The following is a 13699-nucleotide window of genomic DNA, read 5'->3' as shown; positions in this document are numbered from 1 at the left end:
CCTGAATGCCAACCAAAGTCTATAGTCTTAATTACAATGGTCTAAGTCAGATTTTCAAATGCATTGTTCTCAAGGGTGAAGAATCTTTAGAAGATAGTAATTTTTAACCTCTAAGTATGCTCAATTGGAATTTAAGACTGTTTTAATTAAATGACAACAAATAATTAATTCATTTAGGCACACCGCATATATATAGCAAAAGTTATTGAAAAGAGACAACCAGATTGCAGGGTTGTATACGGCAACTACTTTATTATTTTCAAATGCAAACTCTCTGCATTTAGTTTGCTATTTTACAATTTTACAAACTAGGTATAAAAGACCATAAATAAATGACATAAGTTATGTGTACCTAAAGTTCGTGAAGGGAAGAAAAATACCTTGACAAATTAAAACAAAATAGAAAATCTATGTCTAACTCAAGAAATCACTCAAATTTTGGAACGTGTGAACCAAACAATGTTCTGTTAATTTTTCAGTATGAACTAAATTATAATATGCCTTATACGTTCTAATTTTAACCACAGTCCTTGCATATTCCAACATACTTAGAGTGATACAAAAAATAAATGCACTCTTCAGTGTGTATCAATGCTTGATGTTGTTTGGAGAATGTTAAATAAGTGAAAATATTGCTTCTAGAACTTTCCTTTACGGGTCAGAATTTAAGTGTCTTCAGACAAATATTGAGGCTATACAGGTGTACGGATTAATACACATATCCTTCACAGATTGAATACAAGAGGTCTCAGAACGCACACACCAGCAGTGTAGTGAGCACAACCTTTCTTTAAAATAAGAACGTTTTTCAACACACCAGAACATTTCACTCGTAAGATTGCTAAAAAAATAACTTGGGGCCTGCAAACACAAGGTGAAGCTACTTGATTTGGTGCAGTGGGGTCGTTTCCCGCTGCTCTAGAGATCGGCACATGAGTTAGCATTGGCGCTCCCTCAGCCAGGGCTTGCTCACGGCTAGACCCAGACCCTGAAGTTGGCCTCCTACCTTTACCTCTGGAAAAGATGATCTGTCCAGAGATTCAACCTCATTTCTTTATACATATTTTTCAGGCATCAATGCATAGGCACATCCCTTAAAAAACATATTAAGGTCCCCAAAAAGGGGTGAAGTAACTTTGTCACTCTGGCATAGAATACAATGCCACACACCCTGTCAGAATGTAATAAATATTTATTGATTTTCTCTACTTATTCAACAATAAATGATTCAGAATCTATTTTTTTCCTCATTTTTCCCTGATTTGATGTTATAGCTTATATAAATGGCTACAGTTTATGCAACCATAGCTTAGGATAAGCAAGGCAGCCACTCAGATTATGAAAAATGGCAGTAAGTTGGCTGGAGTTTGGTATACATTATCTTACATCAATACTGAATCTTCACACTCCGGAGCTCTGATTCTAGAAGGCTGATGCTCTTGTGAGGGCAATAGGAGTTAGCTGCATATTCATTACTGTAGAACTTTCCTGGTAATTAGGGAATCTGAAATTGCCTGAGGCCATTTCATCCCAACGACCTTAACCTCAAGAGTCACTGGCATGTATTTTTCTGTGATATTGGGAGACAAAGTATTAATCCAGGACACACCATCTCAAAGCTGACACACATATCTACGTTCATCTGCAAAAGTATATGAATTGCATATATTTGTTCGCATTCAACAAGTCCATTTATGCAGGAAAACAAAGGCTACTTGTACTCCATTTGGGGTTACCAGACACATTCCATCTCCTTCTCTCTCTCCGTCAAGGAACTGATGATTCAGATGAGTTCAATCAGAATGTGTAATTTTGATGATGGGTTATCACCTGAATGGATTTATATTTTAAATTACTCCACCATTAAGGTGAATATGCCTCTGTCCAAAGCTGTAGAATTCTTATTAAGGTTAGTGTGATGGCTACAAAATACAGGTACAGATCCAGGATGCTGAACATCTCTGGGTTGTCTTTCCAAGGGGACGGTCTCCAGGTCCACTGCATCATGTGGTTCTTCATCTTGAAACTGGTGGAAAACCAGAACTCTTCAGGTGTAGCATGCCACAACATTCACGGGTAGTCCTAAGCATGAGGCTACACACATACACACACCCACACACAGACACGCACGCATACACACACACTCACACCTATGTACACACATTAAAAGAGATAGTCAGCTCATATTTAGTCTAAGAAAAAAATATATTTATATCACTGCAATGGCACACCCTGGGTAAAATGTTACTTCCGCAATGCATATCATAGGCAGCTCATGGAACTGGCTTTGTTTTGTGTGGTTGCACCTGACCTGGTGTCCATAGTAAGACCTGTAGCATTTGGTCACTTGCTGCCACACCAATGTAGCAGTGACATACAGGAATGAAATATGGAAATACATATAAATAAAACCGCAAAGAGTCCGGGGGCAAGGGCTCTGCAGAGCTGGTGCTGTGAGAGTGCATTCCTCAGTGCAACTGGAGAACAGATGCTGAATCTTAAGTGTCTGCAGTTTCTTTCACTGGGAAAGGGGATTTGAAAGTCACACATTTATTCTTTTTCAGGTATAGGTGTTGTTTCATCAGTGTCTTTGCCCCAGAACTGGCATAACTGAAGCAGAAGAAATACATTTAGATGGAACTGAGAAGCGTGTGTTCTGTTTTCTTCCAGGGGCTTTGTAATCAACAGGAAGGGCTGTGAGGCCAAGATAGCAGAATCTACTCCCTGTAGATAAAAGAGCAAGACTTTAGACAAAACGTCAACCAATATTGTGAGCCAACTGTCAACCACTATTGTAAGAAAGAATATATAGGTTCACAGAAGTTGGTATTCTTCAGTAAAAGTAGTTCAGTGGGGAGATCACAAACTATACTTTCCTTTTCTGAAAAACAGCAATTATAAAAACAAAAAGAATGTTTACTAACAGCTTAATTACAACTCTGAGATAGGCACTATTCTTATCTCCATTATATGGATGAGGAAATTGAGCATAAGGAGGCTAAGTACCCTGCCTAATGCCATACCCTCTGGAGTGGCAAGGCTAGGATTACCCACAAAGTTCTAGTCTATATTTATGCTTTAACCACTATGTTGAACAGCCTGTCTATGAAATGAAAATCCTGACTTGTTTCAGTTCACAATCTACCCATAGTCAACAATAATGATTGAAAAATGCAAACTAAGAAGTGAAAAAAAGTGGTTATTTTTCTTAACAAGAGAGTAACTCCTGATAAATAGAAGTATCTAATGTAGTGAAAGACCCATACTCTCTACATGTTAACGGGTGGGAAAGAGGGAACATGGGACACAGGGAGAGACTTGCTCTGTCAATGACAGAGGTCTTCTAGGCTCAAGCCTCCTTCTGCATACCAAGAACTAATCCGCCTCAGGCTGGAATTCTAGACATCAGCCTGGAATCGAACAAGGCTGGCACATAGCAATGGAATCATCATGGCTCCTCATTGTCCATATATTTGTCAAATAATCAACTCAAACCAAAGGAAGATCCCTTCTTTCATTTGTAACAACCAACTATCCAGATTACTTATTGGACTATACCTCCCACCACAGTGACCATGTTTAGCAGCTGGTGGCCCCAATCAAAGGGCAGTAATTTAGACCAATATGCACTTTTATAGATTATTTTGCCTATTTTATCAAATCACTTGTTTGTTTTACATATGTGTACATTTATCATGTAGAGAATAATTTTTTTTTTTTGTGGTAAATGACCATATTTAAAATTGTAGAAAACACTTTAGTCTATTTAAAGAGAGAGAAATAGTTTTCTGGCCAGGTGCTGTAGCTCATACCTGTAATTCCAGCACTTTGGGAGCCCAAGGAGGGAGGACTGCTCGAGTGCAAGAGTTTGAGACCAGCCTGGGCAAAAGGGCAAGATCCCATCTTTACAAAAAAAAAAAAAAAAAAATTAGTGAGACATGGTTGTGCACACCTGTGGTCCCAGCTACTCAGGAGGCTGAGGTGGGAGGATTGCTTTGGCTTGGAAGACACAGGCTGCAGGTGCCATGATTGCGCCAGTGCACTCAGTGGCGACTGAGTGAGACCCTGCCTGTCTCAAGAAAGAAAGAAAGAAAGAAAGAAAGAAAAGAAAGAAAGAAAGAAAGAAAGAGAGAGAGAGAGAAAAAGAGAGAGAGAGAGAGAGAAAGAAAGAAGAAAGAAGAAAGAAAGAAGAAAGAAAGAAAGAAAAAGAAAGAAAGAAGAAGAAAGAAAGAAAGAAAGAAAGAAAGAAAGAAAAGAAGGAAGGAGGGAGGGAGGGAAGGAAGGAAGGAAGGACGGAAAGAAGGAAGGAAGGAAAGAAAGTTTGCTCATAAGTTATCCAGAAACAAATTTTATTTAAGCAATTTAAAATTATAAATGTGGGTTAGGGTATTACTACCCACATCTTGAAGAAGCCATTTGTTAGCCACTAAGGCTGTTCATTTTGACAATTATGTAAAAATGACAGAAAAGTCATCAAATCTACTTTCTAACTATTTCCTCTCTGGAAATCAGTCAAGTCCATCAAATGTAGTTTTTGAAACCTGAATGTGCAGGGATTTCATCAGGTAGGCAGGTATTTGAAGTATGAGGAGAACATGAATATGATCTTAAAACTCTAGAGTGTATTCCACATCCTATGGACACACAAGGTTGGTGATGGTTTCTTTTGCTACTAGAAATTCTTAGAGGAGAAAGAATGGTCTCATAAACACGTGTTGCCTTTCAGTCTGCCAATTCCTTCTCCACTTAACATCTGGATATCAATAGATATTACTTAAACATATTTATAATATTAAGTGGACTATTTGGGGACTTGTGTGTATGCAAAAATGATTGGACATTTGAAGTGAGACGTACAGGAATGTGAAGACTTGAATCTACTTAATGCCAGGATAAGAGTTGAGTGAAATGAGCCTTCTCCTCACCATTGAATTCAGGCAACTCCTTTAACATGGGAAATTTCTTAAACAGAGACCAAAGCATGTGGTCTACATAGGGTCATGAGTTAAAGATAATTCATTGTGACTAAACAAACAAACGCTTGTTCCTTTGAGTCAGTCGTGACGACATCCAAATATCTTTACCATCCAGTTCTTTTCATTGCAACAGAATTTTACTTGTGTGTATCACTGTCTTTCCCATTACAAAACAATAATTTTATAAATGTCAAGGCTAAATAATGCCTGTTTATCCTGCCAGCATAACTTGAAAGGTCTACCACCGTTGTATAAATATGTATTTACCTCCAAACTCTCATAAATCCATTTAAGTGAAGAAGCTTCACTGCATGACCCCCCTACCACTGAACTTCATTTCACCCCACTCTGGCATGTTGTAATAAAACAATTGGGGTCACAAGTGAAAGACAGATGAATAATACTTGGACAATGTTGGAGGAAGAAGTGCACCTTTCTTCTGTGGAATTCACCGCGTTTCACTTAAGAATATTTCATACACACTTGCAACACCACCATGCATTAGGAAAGGTGTTATTATTAAGGTATCATTATCTCTCTAATTTCCAGGTGGAGGAACTGAGTTATAAAGAAAAGTGGAGCGAATTTCCTAGTGTCAACATTTCAGTTGGCTTCAGAATCCATAGCTGTCCGGATGCCAGAGTCTGGCTCTGCGCCCTGGGAAACAATGCATCATTCCTATTGTTCTCACATTTCTCTTCTAAAACTTCATGGAGGCAGTGCAGAGAGTTAACACTTTTACTGTTGCTGGATATTATTTAAGGCACTTGGAAAGTCCTTTCTTGGCCTTTGCATTGGCCTTGACTCTAATATATGCATATGTTGAAATTTTTAAGATTCAGAAGGCAACCTTTGAATAAAATAAGATTTCATACTTCACCTCTCTTTTGATCCTTCCCTGATTACTTCATTTACAGAAATACCTGCTGAGCAGGAACAAAACAACACCAGCATAGTCTATAATGTTAATTTGTTAGGCTATTTCAGAATGGACTTGCTCTCTTTTGAAATGGTCTGCTTTTAATATGTTCAGTGTTTAGAAAACACCTTGTCTTAAGTTGTTGACTTTAAGACAAAAAAAAAAAACTTCTAATTCTTCCATGTATGCAAGGTAACATTCTGTTGTAGTTAAAATATAATGCCAGCTGGGAGCAGTGGCTGATGCTCTGGGAGGCCGAGGCAGGTGGACTGTCTGAGGTCAAGAGTTCGAGACCAGCTGGGTCAATGTGGTGAAACCCTGTTCCTACCAAAAATACAAAAATTAGCCAGGCGTGGGTGGTGGGTGCCTGTAATCCCAGCTACTCAGGAGGCTGAGGCAGAATTGTTTGAACCCAGGAGGCCAACGTTGCAGTGAGCCAAGACTGCACCACTGCACTCCAGCCTGGGCAACACAGTGAGACTCTGTCTTAAATAATAATAATAATAATATTATTATTATTATTATTTTTTACCAACCAAGCAAAAAAAAAAACCCAAAAAAGTCCTATATTTTTCAGCTTTTAACATGAATATCCAGAACTCCTAGATTTTTACAAAAGTGGTGATAAAACAAAAATTGTTGGAGTAGTTTTAAAAACAAATTTCACATTCCTTCTGAACAGAAAAGCTTTTACAACTAATGTTGCAAAAAAGGTTTTTACTAAACTGTCATGATTTGACAGCATCAAATTTAACATTCCTTGCTCTATAAGAAATAGCTTTCAGGATACAACCAAGGGGAAAAAAAGGTCGTTAAAATCAGCAACTCTTGTTTAAAAGTGATAAAAATGAAATAACTCAAAAAAAAAAGAAAAGAAAAAGTTAAAATGTGTCCAGTCCAAAGTTATGTCCTTCGCTTCTAGGAATGAACAAACTCAATGCTGGGATGTAAAAATAGAAGCACTGAAAGCTAATAGGTTTATGATGCGCGGTGCATTTTTCAGTAGGTCAACTTTCTGATCATGAGGAAGCCAAGGCGAGTTCCAAGTCTTACCACTGGCATCTTGGTAAATCCTCTTTGGCCCTGTTTGGGGACAGAGTTTCCTGGAGCAGGACAGAAAATGAGGCTAATGGAAAAGTCTCCCCAGTACTTCTCCATCGAGGTAAACTCTCCAAAGGAGAGAGAAAGACTCCTGTGCTTGCTGCCTGGTGCCCAGAAGATACTCAATAAACATGTGTGCCATGAATGAATGGCACCAAAGGACAGCAGGAGCCCTTTGTGATGGAAAGCACACAGCCCACAGCCAGCGAGTGTCTAGGACCATCCCTCAGAGCCCGACCTCATCTGGTTCATATGTCACTTCTCCCCGGAAGAATAGCAGGGAAACCATACTGTGTTTGGTCTCCTCTTTCACTGTCAAAAAAGGACTGAAATCCCGCAAAACATCGGCACAACCTGAGAGACGTGAGAGAGTATTTTTCTGTTTTCAGTATTTCGAATGACATCAAGCTTAAAATACGAAAGAAGTTTTCACTGGAGAAAAATTCATTCTTGGTTTTTGGACTTACCTTGCAGATCTGGGGTCGCTCCTTTAAAGGAGCGAAGTGTGAACGTTCTCTATTCCAGATTGTCACAGCCCACTATCCATAAGATAGGACAAGTTTGTAGAGTCCTAAAATAAGACTTTATATGGCACAGCCTCAGGCCCAAAGAAACAGACCTCATTTGTCCAGTTAGAGATTATGGGGCTTGGTTTTTTGTATATATATTTTTTAAATCCACTTTCCCTTTCTTTCCAGCCCCCTGTGTCATAGGAATTCACCAGGTGGCTTGAGCACTGAAGAGGCAACACGAATGAGCCACGTCGCTTTCTCCTAGGATTTTTTTTTCCCCCATGGTATGAACCAAGCCCTAAAAGCCAAGCTGAGTCCTTAAAAAATGTTCCTGGGCATGGTCTTCATTCCAGTGAAAGAGAGACGACTGTAATTTATGCCACAAACAAAACACAATGGTTGTAATTCCAAATGGAGAGAGAATCAGGGATGTCTCAGAAGCTCAGTGTCCGGCAGCAAATACAGCATCAAAACTCGGAGGCAGTGTTCTATTTCTATAGGTACATGTATTTTACAGACTGGTGATGAACAGAAAAGTACTTCTGAGAAACGATTTGTTCCAGGTCTAATTCAACTGACCGGCAGTCATTTCTGTAAGCCCCGCAGGTTCAGCAATCTGTACACCAAGCAACGCTGCAGACATTTTTTAAAATTTCTTTAATTTCAGAGGGCGAAGACGAAGTAAAAAAAGTGCAGTTCTTCAATTAAAGTGCATGGATGAGGTAAACTAATTTCAAGAGTTTTGAGTTTATTCAGTACTGGCTCAGACAGGAACCATTCTGCCGTGCATCTGCTGCATTTGGGTTCGCATTGCCTGGATGCTGCTCAAAATCTTATTCTGGTGCGTGATGGCTGTGATACCAATTCTTGCCAGGTCCCTGTACATAGGGGGACAAAAGAGGGGCAGAAAAAGTCATGGGGGCTGACACTCTCTTTTCTAGGGCTTCATGCAGACACACATTTGAATCAGCCACAATTAATACAGCACAACAAGGCAGGTGTATTAAAATGTTTCATTAAGCAATTTAATGCAACAATGTAGCTACTTTATACAGGCTGTGTAAAATTACATTCAATCAAAACGAGAGGCATTTCAGTTTGTTTTCGTTTTTTTTTTTTTTTAAATGAGTAGGATGATTATGCAGCTCAAAGCAAAAAAAAGAAAATACTATTAAATCTAGATTTACCCTTTCGTGTTACATCGTTGAGTACTTACTCCTGGTTCACGTGCACCACAGCCTCTAGTGTGGTATAACCAGCAGCTGTGAAGTTATCCTTATACCGGTCCATTTTAATGGCCTGGAGCCAATCGCCCACTGATACCACAGCAGAGAATTCAGGGGAGCTTGGATCCAACAAGGCAGTGTTAGGTCTAGAAACAGAACAAGAAAATATAAGCAGAATGGAGCTACCAGTGAGACAAGAAGACTCTGAAATCTGATGGCCTCAAATTAGGCAAGAAGAATCAAAAAGCTAAGAGAAGGTTTTAAATGGAACAACTGTTGTTAAATGTAACCATGCGATATTTTGCTCTTAATTTCACAAAGCTGCTAAAGCACGTATCAATCATCCTATTTGTTCTTAATTCTATTTCCTGCGCTTGTTTTATGTGGCCCTCTGAGGGCATTCATGCTCATAGCAGGTCTTTTAACACCCAAGCCTGGCGTGAAGACTAGGAGAGCCCTCATGGCTGAAACCTGTTCAGTCTTTGCAGAAAGAGTCCAATCTCTGCCAGCACTGAATATTACAGACTTTCGTTTAGCAACTATGGAAACCCTAGTGAAGTATGAGTAAGGAAAACTGCGAGCTTGCAACCTGCCAGACTGGATGGAAGCAGAGAAAACAGCAAGAATTCAAGTCCAGCATGCTTCCAGCCAGGTCTGCAGGCAGACTTGGGGCATTCAAACAAACTTGGGACAGCAGGGAGTTAATCCCCTCTTTAATCAACCCATGCCTGACCAGCACGAGTGCCAAGGCTGGCAGAAGAATGGCCACTTTGATCATTGTTTGGATTGTGGAATGTGCTTCTCGTATTCCCTTGCTGGGGTTCCTGAATAATGATTTCAACAAATTCAAAGCACTTCTTATTAACTTATTTATTAGTTTACTCATTTCTTAGGCCAGGTGTTTTCTATTAGGTCACTGTCACAAGCAATTACAGGTAGGAATTCTACCTTTCCTAATGATATTAACACATAAAAAATCATTTACTAATAAAAACTATTAAGAGAATTATAGTTAGTCATCCTCATCATCCAATTGCTTAATAATCAGAGTAGGGCTTCATGGGGGTATTTTATGCTACCTTTACTATAATAACCTGTAGAAAAATACGGCTACTTGTTAGGTCATAGTTTTTGAACTCTGTTTTCCCTAAAAATTACAGAATGTGTTTGATCTTAACACTTTCACCTGATTTTCAATGTGATACTATATTTAAGTACAAACATTTAAATCAGAATTGTATCATTACTACTAAATTTTCAGCCAAAAAACCCTTTCCTTGAAAAAACAAAATTAAGTCAATATAATGCTTTAATTTTCTACATAGCAGAATTAATCCAGTTCGACTTTTTACATTTTAATTTTCATCTAAATCGACTTGATTTGTATTTTTTTATATAAATATTTTAACAAAGACGTGTCTTATCAATCAGTTTCATGTCCAAATAATACCTTGCCATTGTAAACTTTCTTTTGTGTCCATTATTTCAATATAAATTTGATTTTCTAAGTACAATTCTGTAAATGTTTATAGCAAAAATAATCAAGATGTAATTATTCTTTTAATTTTGAGTCAATAACAAAAGTTACCTCATAGAATTTTGGACATTTAATTGAGTATGGCTATAAGGCAATAATATTTGTTATTAGACAAAAGCCAATAGTTTGCATTTACTTCTGACTTTAAGTCAAAAGCATTAATGAGGAAGATATAGGCTCTGAGCAGCGACAAGGTCAAAATGACCTTACAAGGAAAATATCTTCACTCAATGTCAATCACTTTAAGGGTTGTTCTTAAGCTTGTTCTAGAAGCCTTTGTGCTCTTGGTGGCACACCATGACATTAGCCTAATTTTGTGCTGAGTCACATACCATGTTATACTATGTCTCATTATAGGTAAGCCATAATAAGCTTCAAAGCTATTTAAGTACCATCAGTGAAAAGAATTTAGAACTGATAATAGTGTATCTAATACCTCAACTTGTTTTGTACCTTGGGGCAAAGCAGATGCTATGTGGTAATAGTGGTTGAATGACTTATGCTAACAGAAGAAGTACCAAACATCAAAAAACTGGCCTTGAATGGACCCTCAGAAAAAATACATGGGCTCTGGTGCTGAAGATCTAAAAGGTAGAAGAGAAGTCAGCTAGATCTGGAAAGGAGGCCTTATAGTCATCTATTTCACCCTCTTGGAGAACAGAAGAACAAGAAATAGCCTCACAATAGTAGGAGACTTCTTTTATTTTTTAGTTCACATAGTGACCAAGTGGCAGAGGTGAAACGTTAACTCAATCCTTTTCAGTTTTATTTGAAAAGAGCTAGACCATTGAGGATTTTGTGTAGTGGCTAATGACAGGGATTTGAAAACCTGGAGGAGAATATCGGGTATCTCTACTATCTATTCAACAGTTCTCTCTTTTTTTTTTTTCATGTAATGTGTACTCCTTCTCTTCTAGGATCTTTAGTCTAAGTTTTCAGGAGAAAGATGAGAGGAGAACACCACAGGGCCTGCAAAGATTAGAAGGGCTTAAATACTGTGGGAGAAAATGTCCTATTTTTAACACAGGATCATGATGAACCAGAAGCCTGTGAGGAGCCCAGACTTGGAGATGAGTGAATGTCTCACCTCTCGCAGGCCTGAGTCACCTGGTCTATCATGCCTGTATTCTAAAATTATTTAACTGATAAAGATGGTCGACACCCTTTCAGAAGAGACGACTAATATGTAGATATCCTGAACCTTATACCAGTAAAGTCCATTCTCCATATAGAAAGTTCTCACTGAACTTGTAGGACTTATAGTATCTTTATGTTCTCTACAGACTGATATGCTTCTTCATTTTGCTCATTCCAAGAAGATAAGTACCTCTTTTAGGTGGTCCAATCATTTTGGTCTTTAAAATCATTCCCAAACATTCATCTGTGTGCTTTGTAACTCAATCATTTCCTATCTTGGCCCTGTTTCCTCCTACTCTGAAAGACTCAGAAAAGGGAAACCAGAAGAACTGAAAACTAATGAATCTCTTTCTAACAACTAACACTTTATAAGTCAACTTAAAATTGCTGTGCTTAGAGACCTGTCTGCTAATCTTTATTTCTTACTATTACAATGTTTCTGCCCCATTTCAAAATATAGCTGATCTGAACGTCTTCTAAAAGTAAATTTCATCCCTATTCCTAAATTTCAGGTCCGGCATCCTAAAACAGGCACTTCAGTTATTTCTTTGCTATTATTACTTTTTAAAGCTTTTTCCTTATAACTATTTGATGGCTGACAGGTATTAGGTTATTCAAAATGCTGAACAGAACTACCTTAAATACTGTACTAATTGAGAAAGAAGCCACCCAGTTTGCAGAGAGCCATGAAGTGGCCTCTGATGAAAAGGCAGGAATTTAAGTGAGTCACCACTTGCCTGCCTCCTCTAACATGTTCTTTCATACATCACTATTAAGTAAGCATGGCTGACCTGGAGCTCTCCGTCCCTGTCCTCTTCAAGCTGTTGGGGTTGCGGATGAGTTTGTCCAACATGTTGACAATCTGCCCAAATTTAGGCCTGTCGCTTCTCTCCTTCTGCCAGCAGTCTAGCATCAGCTGGTGGAGTGCAATGGGGCAGTCCATTGGAGGGGGTAACCGATAGCCTTCCTCAATGGCTTTAATCACCTATGGAAGACAACAGGATCGTACGTTAAGCTGCCAGGCAAAGCTGCTGTTCAAGGTTCACCCTTCTGACTGGCATGTTTCTTGTGCATGAAGCTGCCAGCAAGCTGGAGCCTGGGAACAGCTCCAACTCCTTCACATGAGCCAAAGCTAGACCTGAGTATCACTGGCAACAGGAGAGGGAAGCCAGCTGTTGCTGTGAGGTATACTCTAAAGGGAAGACGCATCAATCATCAATGTTCCCAAGTGGTTAGAGCCCAATCAGATCCACAATGTGGTGTCAGTTTTGGTGATGGCCCTCAGAGATCACACGGCCCTGCCCCCTGCCTCCAGTCCCCTGCCCCGGTCCATTCTGCTCTTCAACATTAGCACACCTGAACACTCTTAGCAAAAGAGACTCTGACATAGTGCTAAAGACCTCCCTTGGGAAGCAATTAATAGCTGTCTCCAAAATGGAATTTTCTTTGCATCCTTTTAAGCCCCCGTCCTCTTACATAGACAGCTAGTGGGTCAACACCAGGGTCCAAGTCCAGATGCCCAGCCATTTTTTCTTTTGGATTACTTTACCCCTAGACACCAATTCTGAATTTCTTTCTTGGTCTCAGTTGGCTGTCAGTCGACCCTGTTAAAGGTGTTAGTAAGTAGAATTTTTTTAAAAAAGTAAAAAACAATTTAAAAAATTCCTTCTTTTGGGGCATTTACATTTTGAAGGAGACCCTCTCACATCTAAGGAAGGAAGTTACAATGGTAGATGATAATTGTCTTATTGGCCAAGACCATCCAAAGTGTCCAGCACAGTCTACTTGCCTAGTAAGTCATCAATAACTCATTCAACAGTCTCTTTGCTAATTCTAATTTTTCTCATCTGTCTTCACAGGCATTAAATTATTTTCTTATAGACTTTTCTCTCACATCCTCCCCCTACTTTGGGGTATACATTCCAATAAAGTAATATGGTAGGACATACCAAATTTATAGAGAATTACTTCACAGCTTTTTGGCTACTCATTGTCTTTGTTTATGGATATCCTCTGAGATTCTGGAGGTGCTTTTATTTATTTGGGAGTCTAAAAATTTTATTGCTTTAAATCACTCCATTTATTTTTCTTTCTATCAACATGATAGCTGCCAGGGAAATAACCAGTGGTTGAGCCATCCCAATGACTTCACTGGACTCACCCTGTGGTGGGTCTATTGACTGCTCAGAAATTGGCCTTTGACAGAAAACAGTCTGTTGGGTCCAGTGTCTTTGGATTAGTATGACTGTGGTCTTCTTAATAAGAGCACTGTTTCAGTTTAACAAATCATC

General features: G+C 38.9%; 1 protein-coding gene across 2 annotated transcripts in view; it reads right to left on the bottom strand.

The window, feature by feature from the left end:
* Nucleotides 1-224: 224 nt before the first annotated feature.
* Nucleotides 225-13699, bottom strand: part of EPHA4 (EPH receptor A4) — a 156215-nt gene continuing 142740 nt past the window's right edge. The window contains exons 15-18 of one of the 2 annotated variants that reach the window (XM_033230074.1): nt 12200-12393; nt 8696-8880; nt 7464-8386; nt 225-2724 (exon numbers count right to left, since the gene is read on the bottom strand). In XM_033230074.1, the coding sequence (XP_033085965.1) occupies nt 8721-8880; nt 12200-12393 (354 nt within the window). In that variant the 3' untranslated portion in view covers nt 225-2724; nt 7464-8386; nt 8696-8720. The remainder of the gene's footprint in view (nt 2725-7463; nt 8387-8695; nt 8881-12199; nt 12394-13699) is intronic. The other variant, XM_033230073.1, reaches the window with a different exon arrangement.

Source organism: Trachypithecus francoisi, unplaced genomic scaffold (assembly GCF_009764315.1).
Source record: "Trachypithecus francoisi isolate TF-2019V2 unplaced genomic scaffold, Tfra_2.0 Lachesis_group13, whole genome shotgun sequence".
NCBI lineage: Eukaryota > Metazoa > Chordata > Mammalia > Primates > Cercopithecidae > Trachypithecus > Trachypithecus francoisi.
This window is presented reverse-complemented; position numbering and strand designations above follow the sequence as displayed.